This window comes from Phycodurus eques, chromosome 20 (assembly GCF_024500275.1).
Source record: "Phycodurus eques isolate BA_2022a chromosome 20, UOR_Pequ_1.1, whole genome shotgun sequence".
NCBI classification, from domain to species: Eukaryota; Metazoa; Chordata; class Actinopteri; order Syngnathiformes; family Syngnathidae; genus Phycodurus; species Phycodurus eques.
Genome location: NC_084544.1, coordinates 3,053,806 through 3,070,000, shown reverse-complemented (window position 1 = coordinate 3,070,000; position 16,195 = coordinate 3,053,806). Strand labels below are relative to the sequence as shown.

Genomic DNA, 16,195 nt, shown 5'->3' with positions numbered 1-16,195 from the left:
TGCTAACAAACAATGCTTTTTTTTTTTTCCCATAGACTGGCTAAGGAAACTAGCATCGATGTTGCAGTAGATAACCCTTTCAGCAAAGGATACTTGAACACAAACGGTGGAGCAAAACATGTAGACAGACATAACAATACAGGTTAAATGAAATATCCTCTCGTATCCTCGTATCCTCTGTGAAGAATGACATTACTGCAGCTTATTGGGGAGCTGAGACTATCTCCATGTACAGTATCCATATGCCTGTATTATACTGCCCTCAAGTGGCCAAGGTGCACACACCAGGAGGAGCAGCACAATGTCCATAGAATTAAAGCATGAAATTATGAAGCAAAAAATCCTTAACATTCTTTAAAATCGTGTTATTGCTGTATGTTGTTGCACAGTATAATACTGTAGCATATCAATTTTCCTATTAGAAAACAATGAGAACATTTGTTGTACACTTGTATCTCAAGGCATTATTGTACTATGTTTCTACATCTACATAGTAACTGACCAACCTACCGCTCTCGGGATATTTAAGGCGGTGCGTGGATTTAAAAAGTTTGGGGAAAGGCTTCGCGATAGGAAAAGTGACCTTAGGAAAGATTCCCAGCAAGATATATTTCTATACATTTTGGACTGCTAGAAAGGTAGAATGGGGATGAAACTGGAAATGTCGAAATCTTTACAGTAGAGCCACAAACTCCAACACACAAACAAGCACTAAGACCTTCACCGCTATCTCCGGCAGGCTTTAGACGCAATCCCCCAATTACAGCAGCTTTTCATCCCGCCCTTATTCCAGCCGCGGACAAATCATAATTAGGCCTGAAAGAGTCTATTAGGGTTGTCATTTTTAACGAGACTCTGGGGTGCTCAGGGGTGGGAGTGGCGCTGGCGTGCGGGGGCTATAATTACAAACCTTCCATTCGCTCCGGTTACCCTTCTTTTGTCCCCTTAACTGGAAGCGAAACAATGATTCAAAGAGTCCATCAGGAGGAGCTTTTGCCAGCGCCGGGACGCGCCAGGGAGGACTTGGAACTACAGTCAAGTGTGTGAACAGGAAGCAGATATTTAAAGGCATTGCCAAGAGATGGAATCTTCTTGCGGTGGACAGCGGGTAACAACAATTGGTTGAGTTGTTCAGGTCAAACGGGAAGAAACGCAGATTCAATGAAATACGGACTGGATTTCAGTGTCCCAGAGACCTACGGGACCAAAGTAGAACCTTCACAGCTACCACCACAATAGTAGTTCAAACGAAACGATGTTCAGGTGAAGCATCAGAGGTTGAAATTTGACGGAAAAATATAGATATGTGGTCCAAAGTCAAACCAAAAATATGCTTTCTAAAGTAAAACCTTGAAGGAGACCACTTCAATGGCTAAAGACCTCTATTGCCGCCTGCAAAATGTGACAAAAGTCGAGTCGAATTCGGTTAATCGAAGCCGATGACCTCGTTCTTTGCGATACTGCGTGTATGAAACTTGTAAGACTAGCTGCGATCGGAATAGCCAAAGCTTGCAAGGCTCACCACTATTCTCATCCATCACCATCTTATTTTCGTACCCTCTGACCCGGTACCCCCCCCCCCCCCCCCCCCCCCCCCCCCCCCCGCAGCTCGTTCACTGTTAAATCCTGCCACCTATTTTTTCGAAAAACTGAAGATGTCAGTTGCCTTTGGAACCCAAGTGGAAAGGCGCTGTCAGTGTTGCGCCACCTAAACCAGTTCTGTGGGTTTAATAAAATACCAATCGCACCCTGGAGGAAAATTCATTCATCAAGGCCGAGCTGAAGGTAGAGATCTGCGTTTCACACAAGGCGACGTTATGTAAGGGAGGCGGAAAACCGGCCCGGCTGAACCAGACACGCAAAATGGCAGCCGGTCTTACGTAAGGTGTCATTTCCAGAAGCGTGTGTACACACAGTTACTCATTGCCTGTCTTGTCTATTCTTATCTTATTGCGTCGATAAAACATTGAACAAATAACACGTTTACACTCTGGCCGGCGCTTAACGCTCCTCCTGCCCACTAGCAGCGGACGGCCCATAAGGCTTTCACACGAACACCTGCATTCGGAAGGAACACTGCAGTTACTCCAGTGTTGCGTCACAATAAAATACCCCCTCACAACAACAGCAGCTGTTTTTTTTTTTTAATCAGTAGGGGAAAAAATCCCAAAGGATGTCACCCACATGCAGCAACAACAATCAGAGTGATGCCAAAACTTGTTTTCACACTGTCCGTTGCGTTTTGGTGTGGACGGTACCGACACGGAACGGGCGGCAACCGGATCCGGGGGGGGTGAAGTTTAAAACCCCGCACACCACAAGCGCAAGTAAGCTACATGAACGCAGTTGGCGGATCTTCCGTTACTGCAAAGAGCGCTGTGTGAAATCGTTTTTGCATTGCCTTTTTTTTACCCGCATCGTTGGCTTTGTATTTCCAATGGGAAATATTACTTGGGATTTTATATGATTTGGATTTAGACAGGCAAACCGCTTGGTTGATGCGCCATTTTTGCGGTATTCTCTCCGTTAAACACGGTAGTTTCGCAACACGTGGCAACACATGAGGATTGCGTCGACGACCCTTTGGTCCTTTTGTGCTCTTTATCGCATTCAAATCCACGGTGTTTGGACTTCTTTTATGCCGCTGTCCAGAAGAGTGATGCATGGCGGCTTTTTGGCTCACTTAGATGGGTAATGTTTACCTGATAACATCAGCAAACAGAGCGGTGTGTGTGTGTGTGTGATTAAGCGTGTATGTTTATACAACGTGAAGGTTTGACCTGGAAAAAGCCCTTGGAAATGTGTTCGGGGTCCAAGTGCTCTTACGTGCTAAGTGGAATGCAGGGTGCCTCCTTTACCACAGGTATACGTTCGTGATCCACCTGCAATAGGTGAAAATCTGCCATATAGAGACAAAGGTTTTGCATCGAATATCAGGAGATAGTGTGTCGAAACCTTTGACTGGTAGTGTATATTTACATAAAAAGCTATAAAAACCACAGATTTAGGGGATTTCTGCTATAGACTGTAGATACGTTTGATAGGTAAAGTGCGATCAAACGGGGGATCGGTGTACCCCAATCTTAGGAGGGTGGTGGTCGCATGACATCAACGAGTCCCCTGGGCTACGTAGCATCACTACATTTGAAGCTCAGGGCCTCTGCTGACATTCTCCCGCGTATCCACCGTCATACTAAGGCTCCATACATACAAATGTCACCCCAACAGCATGGACAGAGGACACACACAAGCACGGACACACACTGAACCCAGGTTTCTAAATACGCCCTAGCAGGAGAGTGAAAAAATCCCAGTGGAAAAGCAACATTTGACAATTAGCTTAGCAGGCTGAAATTAGCAAACATTAATCTTCGAAAGCAAACGTGCTGAAAAATACAGACCAATCATTTGTGCTGCTGCAATGACTGACACGTAATCCGCCCGACAACAAAAGCAAAACGGGAGTCCAATTAGCAAACCATCTGTTAGGATTGATATGAGCACATATTCGAGTATGCAAGCAGTCTTACCTCTGAGGCAGAGGAAGGTGAGGAAGTCCTCCGTCTTGGGTTTTCGTCGGGACAGGTCCTGGATGGACGACGACAGGGACGAGGTGGCAAGCGACGACGGCGGCGGCGGCGGCGACGACGAATAGGATGCGGCGGCGGCGGAGGCCGCGGGCACGGGGGCGGCCTGGCCCACGGTGAGGGCAGCGGGATCGGCCACCTTGATGGGTGTGGTGCTGGGCGAGTTGGGCTGCGACTGGGCGAACTTCCTCTGGGCTTGCAGACGAGGCCTGAATAAAAATAAATAAACGCATAAATAAATACCGCAACGGCGGGGAGTCAGTGTGTGTGGTTTAATTACATCCAGCATGGTAGAAAAAAAGTCAGATAAACGCCGTATCTTCCGTTACGCAGCATTTGAAGAGTCCCCCATTTCATTTTCTCGTGTTCCTTCACTGCCTCAAAGGACGGCAGCGGCCACCACACGACTGCCGATATCAAGGTTCAAGCGTAACGACGGGAGCAACGAGATTCATCTCCGTCAATTTTCCGGCAGGCTGAAGAGCGAGCGTGAACGACGGAATCGTGTCTGGAGGAGCGCCGCAGCGCATTTGCCGCGCCCGCCACCTGCCCAAAGGTGCCAAGCCTGACATTAGGCTTCAATTAGGGAGCAGCTCGGTGTCATATTCCGACAATTTTCCGGCCCGCTGAAAATGATGCCAGCACCAGGTGTGTGCATGTGGTTGTGTATGTACACTCAACAGACACGACATTAGGTACACTGGATGCTGGCACTATCATTGTCAAAATCTCCAATTATAAGCCTTTTAAAAAAAAAAAAAAAAAAAAAAAAAAAAAAAGTCCAGAACACTATTAAGAGGAAAAAATATTCTTGTTGCTAAAATGAGAATACATTTGGAGATGCAAGTAATTAAAAAAAATTCATTTTTAAAAACAAGAAATGAATAAATGATAATGAATTATTAAATGTTTTTAATTTGTTGATTTCAGATTGGAGTAGAATTTGGTGACATAAATAACATTAATTTCATAAAAATGAATATATATATATATATATATACACACACACAAGAAAAAGAAAAAATATTTTTAGTAAAACTCAAATAAAAAAAGAAAATCGAGTTGAACGAGAAGAACAGAAACTCACAAATGAAAAAATAAATAGAAATGGATTTGATAATAAATACTGTAGAACATGTTATAAATTAATCTGCAATGTAATGAAACAATAACAAGAGCCATAGTATATGTAAGTAAGTATGACGGGTATCCAAGAGGCAACGAAGGGCCAGGAGGAGTCAATCACTGCAGTGTCCAAAGCGAATGCACAGCAACGAGGTAAAGTATATTTTTAAAAAATGTATCAAGTATAATATGTGATAAAATATCAAAATTTATTGGCTGGCCGCCAGCTCGGAGTGTACCCGGCCGCTCGCCCGAAGATAGCTGGGATAGGCTCCAGCACGCCCGCAACCCTGGTGAGGATAAAACGGTACAGAAGATAGATGAATGAACATAAAAATTCATTAAAACGTCGCAGGTAGCCGACTTCAAATAAAAAAATAATTTAAAAAAAACACTCGCCTGCCAAACTTCATCCTCCCTCTGAGTTAACGTACCATAAAAATGCTGACGGGGCCAAAAGTCAGCGTTTGAGATGAAAGGACAGGGTGGTGGGGATAAAGCAGTCGTGACTCTTGACTGGCATTCATGACTCCTTCCACATCGTAAAGCATGCCTTTGACTCGTCCGAAACGTTTCAAACATGGGAAAACTCAGAAAATAAATAAATACATAAATAAATCAATCAATAAAACGCTGCACCGATGGTGCGATAACACGTCGCAGTTTAATAAAAACCTTACCAAACGATGTCATTAGCTCGCATTTGGCTGAAGAGGACATGAAAACAATTACATCCACGTTTAGTCGACAAATTGAAGCAGATCACCTCCACGCGCGCACGTTGCCAAACAAGACGGCGACGACTAATTGGCCCGCAAATGTCGCGACGCTTGAGTCGCACCACATGAGGAAATGAAAGGAGCGTGCGGTCCCGCCAAACTGAAACACCGCCGCAAAAACCACGCTGCACTAAACGCATCATTCAAAACAAGACGAGGCAAACAACAACGCAGGACAACCAGGCTGTCCTGTTTTTTATTCTCTGCAAGGAGACCAATTTTTATCCAAAAGGAAAATGAGGGCCTCAAACTGCACCTTAACTCCATGGAGATTGAGGCATATAAAACAGCACTGTACTGAGCAAATGTCAGACTGTGTTTTGTTTTTTGGGGATGAAAAACAAAACCACAAATTTTAAAGATAACTTTGAAAGGAGACAAATTTTACCCAAGAGAGACGAAGGGCAAAGTGGAGACTGTGGACTGTGACACTGCCACATAGTTGGCTAATATTAGAATGTGTTTTTTTCCCCCCTTGCTTCTTTGGATAAAAAACAACATTTCAAATCCCCAAATTCTGCGATAACAGTAAGGAGACAATTTATCCATGCAGAGACTAAGGGAAACATGGAGCCGGTGCTTTACTTTTGTTTTCTTTTTTTGACCTGAAAAATCAAACAAAAACATTGTTACCAAATTAATAAATAAATAACCTCACAAAACTGCAAGTCACAGAGGCAAAACCTTTATCCAACAGAAGACTAAGGGCAAAGCACAGCCTGTGGACTATGATAATGCCATGTGGTTGGCTAACAAAATGTTTTCAAATCACAAAATTTGGAGATAACGGTAAACAGACAATTAATCCAAGAGGAGCTTCAGGGAAACGTTGAACGGGTGTTTTATTGATTTAAAAAAATACAATAAAAAATGAACTACTAAAATTGCGAGACAAAGATACATTTTTATCCAAGAGGAGACTGAGGGCAAAATAGAGACTTATCCTGCAGCCTCCTGAGTGAAGGCATGAGAGTGGGTTAGCCTCACAATAGCATGCGTTAGCATCTAACAACAGAAATGTTGACCCGATGTGAATGAATGAATTTTTTAAAAGAAATAAATCAAATTTAAAAATGTTAAAATTTAAAAACGCATGGGAAGCCGTTTGTGAAGCTGTGATTGCATTTTGCAGAGTGGTAACATGATCCGATGATTTAGTGGTGCCGCCTTAACGTGTGCGCAGGGGACAGCATGTTCTCAAGCTCTGGAAGGCTGGAAGGCGACCGGGGTCGCAGGGTATGGCTTACATGCGTCCAAAGTCGACTGATTGCCGCGACCGGACGAGTCTGAGAGGCGCCGCCGCGTACGGGTGGAAAGCAGAGATGCGGGGGGGGGCAGGAGAGATTACAGCAGGATGTCCCCACTTTCATTCATTCATCCCCCCCCTGCACTGTAATCCACCTTTCATCCATCCCTTCCTGCTTAGCCTCAAAGGGGGCCGCTCACTCTATGTCTGACATTACACACTCCAGCCGCCATTTCCTGTGAGGAATTCTGGGAAAGGTGATAAAAACGGGTCGAAAGGTATCCGTCCGAAAACATCAAAGCCAAATAATCCTAATTGAGATAACGCGGTCTGAAAAAAAAGGATCCAAATGCAACAATTTACGACCCTTTCATCCATAAGCAAAAGGGAAGATTGCTGGCCCTTAATTAGCTATGTGGTGGCCAGCAAGTGTAAACAGGTTGGATGTACATTGTATGGACATCTCTGTGTGTTAGTTCACCTCAGGGGCGGTAACCAATACCTTTCAGGAATTCGTCAATCAAAACGGAAGATTGCTGGCTCGTAGTGGAACTTATTAGCCGTGTCATGACGACATGCCTCAGCCTCAGTGAAGTCCTGTTAGTTTGTGTCATCCTAACCAAACAATGGATCAAACCAATCTTTGGCAGGGGGTATCAAATGCCTTCCGGGAAACCGTCAATCAAAACGGAAGATTGTTGGCTCGTAATGGATGTTCGTTAGCCGTGTTGCGACCAATAACGGTTATTTTAAGGACAAGCCTTGGTGAAGCAATTGGTTTGAGTACTCCGAATTTAAAACTAATCAACGCAAGCCTCGGTAGCGGTAACAAATGCCTTTTGGAACATCCATCCATCTTCTACCGCTTATCCGGGTCGGGTCGCGGGGGCAGTAGCTTGAGCAGGGACGCCCAGACTTCCCTCTCCCCAGCCACTTCGTCCAGCTCTTCCGGGGGGATCCCGAGGCGTTCCCAGGCCAGCCGCAGGACGTAGTCTCTCCGGCGTGTCCTGGGTCGTCCCCGGGGTCTCCTCCCGGTGGGACGTGCCCGGAACACCTCACCGGGGAGGCGTCCGGGAGGCATCCGAATCAGATGCCCCAGCCGCCTCATCCGGCTCCTCTCAATGCGGAGGAGCAGCGGCTCTACTCTGAGATCCTCCCGGATGACCGAGCTTCTCACCCCATCTCTAAGGGTGTGCCCGGACACCCTGCGGAGGAAACTCATTTCGGCCGCTTGTATCCGGGATTGGAACATGTTAACCAAAATGGAAGGTTGTTAGCGCGTAGTTTTTTTTTTTTTTGCTATGTTGTGGCCAGTAAGTGTAAATACATCACATAATCCCGCTGAGGAAACACCCATTTTAAAGCAATCGTTGGCGTGGGTAATTTCTGGATTTGTCAACTAAAATGGAAGCTTGCTGGCTCGTTGTTGATCATATTAGCTATTTCGTGGGTAAATCAGGTGGCTATATCTTTAGTATGTCGTGTTCCTATGCGTCTTTACTAACCAACAGCAAATTAAAACAGTTCTTGCCGGAGGTAAATTTTGGAACGTGCCAATCAAAATGGAAGATTGCTGGCTTGTAGTGGATCTTGTGCTGTGTGAGAAAGCAAAAGAGAGCAAACCAGTCCCCTGAGTGGATCTAAGCAAAGTGTGCCAGCCTAACACTTGAGCAGTGCCAAAATAAGAATCCAGCGCATCCAAAAACTTGCGATAGCTTTGGGGAAAAGACAGCGCACAACAAAAACCTGGCGTACATACTTCTGATGTTTGTAAACACTTACGGAATTTCATAAACGCTTGTTGCGGAAAACGCAAACCTCAGAATGTGCCAGAAATGCCGAACGGGGCTACCGTTTTGTCGCAAACGTAAGTGACCTAACAGCACGTGTGAAGCTGATCCCCAGTCAGATTCTGGCGTCCTGCGTCTTTTGCGGTAACTGAAGAGCACTGATCCAGAGTCAGCACCTTCAGCTAGTCAGCGCTAATTGGCTCCAGATGGCCCATATGGTCGCGATAAAACGAATATCTCCATGCAGCTGGCTTTTCTTTACGTCTATTTGGTGCACTTTGGCGCAAAGCTGAATATACATGTTTATGTACAGAAGATCCCATGAGTACCAGTGTTTACATCAAAGGATTAAGCGTCAGGGGGGGGTGGAAGAAGAAAGAAAAGGAAAAAAATAAAAAGAGCACGTGTGTTTAATCAGCACCGCGCCGGCTCATCTGTCAGCGACTAGTGCTGTCTGGCAGCTCGCGTCAATAGTAGACGCCTCTTCGCATTAAAGCACTCTGTCACTGACACTAAATACCAAATGAACAACACTTATCAGTACACGCGACAAAGTTGTACGTGTTTTTGTTGTATTTTTTTTTTCCCAAGGCGGGACAGATACAAAAAAAAAAAAAACAGCAGAAGACTAGAATATTTTCCTCATACATACCAACACATGGATGAGAGTGGAAGAAACAGAAATCGGAGGGTGACGGCTCTACCAGCTTTCGGGACTCTTTTGCCATTTTGAAAAAAATTCCACTTTGCAACAAGGTGTGCCAATGTGAGCCATCTCTCGTCAAACATCGGAATGATTATTCCCGAAGTAACACAAACACTGCACATTTGATATTTTTACCATCTGCAGTTTTGCTTACTTGATCATACTTGGCGTGTAACAACCACGTAATAAAAGGTGTATTACCCTTGTAATAAACAAGGGTAATACACACGTAATAAATATGCAAGTGGATATACTATAGTGTGCATTTACACACATGACCTTGCCGCCGCATAAGACATCTTGCCGCCATCATGCTGCACTTCACCTCAGTGACGACATACATTAAACAAGAAGTGGCACCCTTTACATACTTGAATGCTAATGCAGCTCGCCACGTTGGCGTGACACACACCAGATGTTTGGAACTCGTCCTTCACGACAAGCAAAGACAAAGCAACACACAGATCATTCATCAAGGTCTGCGCCACTTAAGGCTATTTTGCTGACATTCGGCAACCCTTGTGAACTTTGAACTGGCGGGATCAACCCCCAGAGCGGATGACCCATGTCCAGTCTGGCTCAGGAATCAGGCTAATTCAATCTGTGGAGTTAAATGAGTCCCATACAGACCATTTGGTTTGTAAACAATACGCGCAGAAATTGATTGACTACCGCTGACCTGAACGCGTGTTTAGGTAACCAAACTTCAATCTGGTTTGTGGAAGGAATTTCATCACACACATGGATAAAATTGGCACTTTTTTTTTTTTTTTTAACATAAAATCAATATTATTGGTCATCTGTTTTGCACATCATTAACAAATTTAAAGTGCTGAAAATATTCCAAGAAGAAAAAAAAAACTAAACTCTCTTGAAACTGTCTTGAGAAGTGCCATAAAACCTCTTCCTCACTCTGCGGGAGCTGTACGGCAATCTTGTTGCCTCAAGATTGAAAGTCTGGATGTTTTGTAACATTCCAAGAAATACCTAGGACCACTTATCTGAGGTGCAAAATCATGCATCTGCTCATTTACTTTGGTTGGTGCTCCTGTTTCGGCTAGCAACCGAGGACAAATGGGCTCGCTCAGTCACGAACTCTCTACACCTGTGGGTGGAAAAACAGCATCGATGAACCGAGGTAATTACACTTATTACCCATTTTTACGGTCTATTTGAGGACAGGCGTTTATTTGTTCATGACGACAGCCCCCCCTGCTGACTAATTGGGGCCTGTCGTCCATTAGAGGGGAGGCCGCATTATGAGGAAACATGAAATGCAGTCACTCCATTTCAGTGTAGTACCATCTAAAGTACGTCAAGAGACACATTTAGGCGCTCCTAGTGTAAGCGAGGGCGCGTGTGCGTGCATGTGTGTGTATGTGCATTTAATCCCTCTTAAATGGGAATTATGCATTACTGACAAGAGATATTGCTTGCACTAGACAAGTGAGTGTGTGTGCACTTGGAATTCATTAAGTGGAAACAAAACAAGCGGCAGCAGCTGAGTGAGCGTGTGTGTCTGTGTGCGTGTGTGTGTGTGTGTGCGCGCGTTGGCTGAGCAGGGAGCCAAAAGCGGCAGAGGAAACAAAGGACGAGGGGGGGAAAAGTCGTCTAAGAGAGGGGCAATTCTATTTGACACACACGCTGTTTTGTACAAGTGAACGGACACGCGAACGCTGCGAGAAAAATGTCACCTTGAATCCAAAGAAAAAACAGCTTGCAATTAATAACAGTTTTGAGTGAAGTTGAACACACCTTACGAAAATACGCCTGAGAGAGCGAGGATAAGAAATTAGAGCTTGTTCTTCGCTCAAGCAAAAGGTCTGTGGTTGGTTAAGTCAGACACTTCTTCCAAAGCAGCCAGCGGTTTCTGACGTCTATTCAAACTTGAAATTGCAGGGAAAGTAGTTGCCGACGGTCGGTCAATCCGAAAACTACTTGCAGAACTCGGCAGAGTCACGTTGGGCCACGTCGCTTGATGCGCGGCGACTTTGAAGGTACCGACGGCAAAAAAAAAAAAAACGATCAAGAAAATGCATGGCTCAGGAGGGGGAGGATAAAAACAAAGGTGGGTCACGAAACCACACCGGTAGGGATGAGATTGCGTCGCGGGTGTGTTCTTGGCAGGCGGACCCCGCGACGGCGGTGGTCTGCAATCGGCCTCGCTGTGTTTAAAGGGGCCGTTTGCGGCGGCCGACGGCGAGACTCAGGAGCATGGGAAGGCAAACACACGGCCACTCTCAAAGACTTCTAAAGCTCGCCATATCCTGCCAAAAATTGAATGCTCCTTCGCACCTGTCCTTCTGCTTCACCCGTCCCTCTTTGGGAGAGTCTTCTTCCAGTCCCCAAAGACGACGGTGATCCTTCCCTTTTAGGGCGAAGCCAGGTGCAAAAACTGCTGGCGTCGTCTCAGTCGCCGCCCGTCAGCTTTCACACTTTGTAAGACGGCCGCTGCCAAGCGCTGGCTCGGCTGCCGTTTCATTAGCATCAGATAGAAAGCCTTTCTTCATTCCGACCCGCTGCCAGTGTATTTGTGTGCGAGGGAGACTATAATGAAAGGCGGCGAGCGGGGTGGCCTCCGGCTGAACCCGGCCGGCCGCGCTCGCGCCAAGAAATGAAGGAAAGCGTGAGCGTCCAGATTGCACCTTACTACCTTGGATGCCCCCCCACCCCCTCGCCGCCGCCCTTGCAGCCGATTGTTTATGCTTCCCTGCCATTACGAGCCCACCGGGTCACATCCTCTTCCTGTTCCAGTCAGTCAGACGTCGCCAGGAGTAATTATTCCATCGAAATCACACACGAGATGTATGGCTCGGACCTTGTGGAGCTCAGTCATTACAGTTTCGGGTTTTACAGCGAGCGCTGCCTTGGACAGTCCGCACCCAATAGATAAAACTCAAATTACTAGCAATTTAGCATCATTCGTTGGTCCAGTAGGAGCGGTTCAAATTCAATCGGACAAAATTTGAATTCCCATAATCTGGAGGTCTTACTTAAAGGAAGCCTGGAAGTAGCAAAAATGACCATAAAATGGCCACTTCCAACCAAATGTCTTTCTGGGCCTGGCTTCTTGAGACTTTTGTGTGTCTACTCATGATTGACATGCCTACCAAATTTCATGTTGCAAGTGAAACTGGCTCCTGGGGCTCAATTTTCAAATGAAAAACTCAGGGTGGGTCGAGTTTCCCCATTTTATGGCGTGTCAGCAAACTTTTCCACCACGTTCCGCCCAAAACAAAGCAAAACTGTCATCCTTCACAATTTAGCGCCATCAATCAGTCCAGTATGGACAGTGCAAATTTTGTTGGCAATCGGACAAAATCTGTCGGACCAAACTCTCAATCCAACTTTGGAGGGCTGGAAATGGAACATTTGCCACTTTGAACCAAAATGGCGGACTTCCCAAAACATTTTTGTGCACCTACTCATGCTAGACGTGCCTACCGAACTTCATATTGCTCGTTGCTCGTTCTTGTTCAGCTTTGAGGGCTGCATTTTCAAAATAACAAAAAGGACAAGAGTTTCCCCATTTTATGGCGAGTCAGCAAACTTTTCCACCATGCTGTGCCCATACAAAACGAACAAAACTCACGTCCCTTGCAATTTAGCGTCGCCCAAAATTTTTTAAAAAAAAAAACATAACCGTATGTATGGGTTAAACGCATTCTTCTCCAAGACAGGAGCTTGCAAATCCTCCGCCACATTTACAGTATCGTGTGACAGAGGCGGCAGGTGCTGCTGAATGGGCTCCTCATTACTGAAGGACATCTGCTACCGCCCGCCATCACCCGCCCCCAGCTCCCGCGCTGAGACCCCACCCCTCACTTTACATCGCCACTTTGATGGCTTGTCAGCGTGTGGAACAAAAACAACAACACGCACACACCTGCCACAATGAGCTGGCGAGCGGCTCGTACGCGGCAACGAGGCGGCGTATAAACACACGAAGCGTCTCACCTCTTCTTAGCCGGCCCGTCCTCGCAGTAGCCGCCGCCCTCGTCCAGGCCCGACGCGTGCAGCGAGCCGCCGTCTTTGTGGCCGCCCATTGACCCGGAGCCGTTGAGCTGCCCGTTGGCTAAGGAGCCTGAAAGAGGGCAAAGGAGATGAGCGTTAGAATCACAAAAATGATGGTGGGCCTATGAAAGGCTTCCAAAGTTATTGGCGATATTGAAGTACGGCAGCCGCCACGCAACCCGCACGTTTGTTTGACCCACTCGTATGTAAATTGAGGGGAAATTTGTGATAATCTCTCTCTTTCAGAAGGTAAAGGAATCAAAAAATACATTGCATCGGATTCGTTCACAATATTTACTCTTTTCTATTCTGTATAAGATTAGAAAATATTAGTTATGGTTGTATTTTAATTGATGTTTTATGTACAGCAATTTGTGACAGCTGCAGCTGTTAAAGTGCTGTGGAAATAAAGTTGTTCATTACAATTTTTTTTCTTGCTGTTTTTCCTTTTTGGAGAAATTGGAAATTAAAAGGGGAAAAAGTGCATCTGTTTGAAAAGAAAAGAAAATGCATCCGATGTTTTCCCTTTTTCGTACATGTTTTCTCTATTTTGGAAAAGAAACAACAACAAAAAGGAGTAAAGAACTAAACCAAATCGGTATATCATTTTTTTTATTTTGAAAAAAAAGAAAAAAAAAAGTCCAAGGAAAGCAGATTTATTTCCCTGTTATTTCCCTTTGACCATTTTTTTTCTAATCCGTTTAAAAGAAAAAGGAAATAAGGGAGAAGGTGAAACAATAAAAAAAATCATGCAGCTGATTTTTATTATTATTTTTTTTTTAACTTTTTGATTTCATGAAAAGTAGCCAAGGGAAAAAGAAAAAACAAATAAATGCCTCTAATTTCCCTGCTCTTTTCCTTTTCTGATTTCACTTCCTGGGTCTCCACGAATCAGCAGCCTGGCTCTGTCACCCAGCCTAGAGGCATTATGGCGCTTTTAGGGACCATCCAGAATGTAGGAACAACTTCTAACACAGTCAATTACGGCATAAATAGTAAAAGTAAGTTACAACATTGTTTGTTTACTATTCATTTAATTGATGTTATTTTTACTCTTACTCATGATACAGCTAGACTGTGCTAAAAGAGTGACGCGACATCCGACGCTGCATAAAAGCGCCAAAAAAAAAAAAAAAAGTCAGAGCGCAAGAAGCCCCGTTAAATATTTAGTGCACAACTTGGGCTGAACGACGCTTTCTTAAAACAAAGGCAACAACTGTAAGGAGAGTATTGTAGAGGAAAAAGTCACAGGTAATTTACAAGAAACAACCGCGTTAAAAATGATAAAAGGTTTAGTAAATTGCAAAGCAGTTCTGACGCCGTCTCACACAAGAGCGTAAAAAAAGAACGTGGGGTACTAAGCCAAGAGGGAATGGTCGCTGCAGGTCGGCAAGGGGTTTTTCTCAAGGGAGAGGGGAGGCAATCAAGGAGTTTGGAAGGTGCCAATCACTCGGAGTCTTCCTGACAGGCGCTCATGCCTGAATGGTTTTGGGGTTTGGCAGGCTGCTTGCTGATTTGATCTTGTAAAAACAAACGATGACTCACCGAGCCCAGCGCGTTGCCAACACCCCCTACCGCCGCGCCTTTTCAACGCACCTTTCCGGGCGCTACGGCTTATCGCTTTCTAATGCTTGCCCACGCCCGAGGTGGAATTCCATCTGCCTGAGGTGTCACGAGCTACGTTTCGTTCAGTTTGGTACGGTACGACCGAGCCGTACGGCTTCTCGACGTCTGTCCGTCAGGCGAACGGCTACAGGGGTGGCGTACCGAGTCCCAGTCAGTGATTGGTGCCCAGAAAAAGCACGTTCTTCATGGAGAAAGAACACCAAACGTTGGATGTCCTCCACAAATAGGCGAAGGGACCTTTTTATGACTCTTCACCAGATGTTTAGACCGGAAGAAGCCTTTTGGATTCACGGTTGAACGTCCAAGAACCACCATTCAACACTACAGAAGTTGAACTGACCATTTTGAAACCCCTGTTTTGAGTTCAGAGGAATTAAAAGGTCTTGGAGTAAATAAGGAAAACCTTAAACCACACAGAAGATGTCCAGTTACCTTTGAAGGTGGACTGTCTAAGAAGTCCAGTGACCCTTGATTCGACTTCAAGGAGTATATCCAGCATTTGGAGTCTTCAAGAAGAAACTTTTCTGCACACCAAACGATGGGGTTTTACAACATGTCACCTAGGAAACGTGATCAGCCATTTTATGACCCTCCACCAGACGTTTAGACACGAACAAGTCACTTGGATTGAAGGTGGACCATCCAAGAAGAGGTCCAGTGCCCTTAATTCAGCTTAAAGGAGGAGGACATAGTGTCTTCTCTTCAAGAACCTGCCTTTTCAGGACACCAATCGAAGGGGATTGAATTATGTCCGACTGTACCGCCAAATCTGAATCAACCATTTTTGACCTTCCACCAGACGTTCACACCTGAATAAGTTTCTTTGATTGAAGTTGGAACCGTCCTGTACAACCAAGAACAAGACTAGCTGTCTGTGGCTCCACAGAGAGGAGGACATCCAGGATATGGTGTTCATTAAAGAACACCTCTGGCCACCAATCAGAATGACTGGACTAGGTACTCTACGTCACCCACCACGCTGAAATTCTGAAATTATGGCTACCAATCAATCTATGGGACTGCACTCTGTTCAGTTCCACCACAAAAGTTCAATCGACTCCCTGACTGCTCCCCCCCCCCGCAACCCTAACCAACAAGTTTTGTCAACTTTGGTGGACAAATTAAAAAAAAACAAAAAAACGGAACACCCAGCACCCAGTAAACCGAAATAATGTTGAAGAACAGACTATTTTTCTGGCCACCACCACAGGGGTGTGTCCAGCTCCACCCTTTAGGTATGTCAACCTTGTGTTTGCTAGACTGTCAGGGATTGGTACGCCCTAGTTGTCCATTGTCCAAAACATTCAAAGCACACCACCGAT

The 16,195-nt window shown here is 45.4% G+C and overlaps 1 protein-coding gene across 1 annotated transcript in view; it reads right to left on the bottom strand.

Moving 5' to 3' along the window:
• jarid2b (jumonji and AT-rich interaction domain containing 2b) overlaps positions 1-16,195 on the bottom strand; it is a 71,196-nt gene that overhangs the window by 15,514 nt on the left and 39,487 nt on the right. Inside the window, exons 3-4 of the mRNA XM_061665162.1 lie at positions 13,191-13,317; positions 3,531-3,796 (exon numbers count right to left, since the gene is read on the bottom strand). Coding sequence (XP_061521146.1) covers positions 3,531-3,796; positions 13,191-13,317 — 393 coding nt within the window. The remainder of the gene's footprint in view (positions 1-3,530; positions 3,797-13,190; positions 13,318-16,195) is intronic.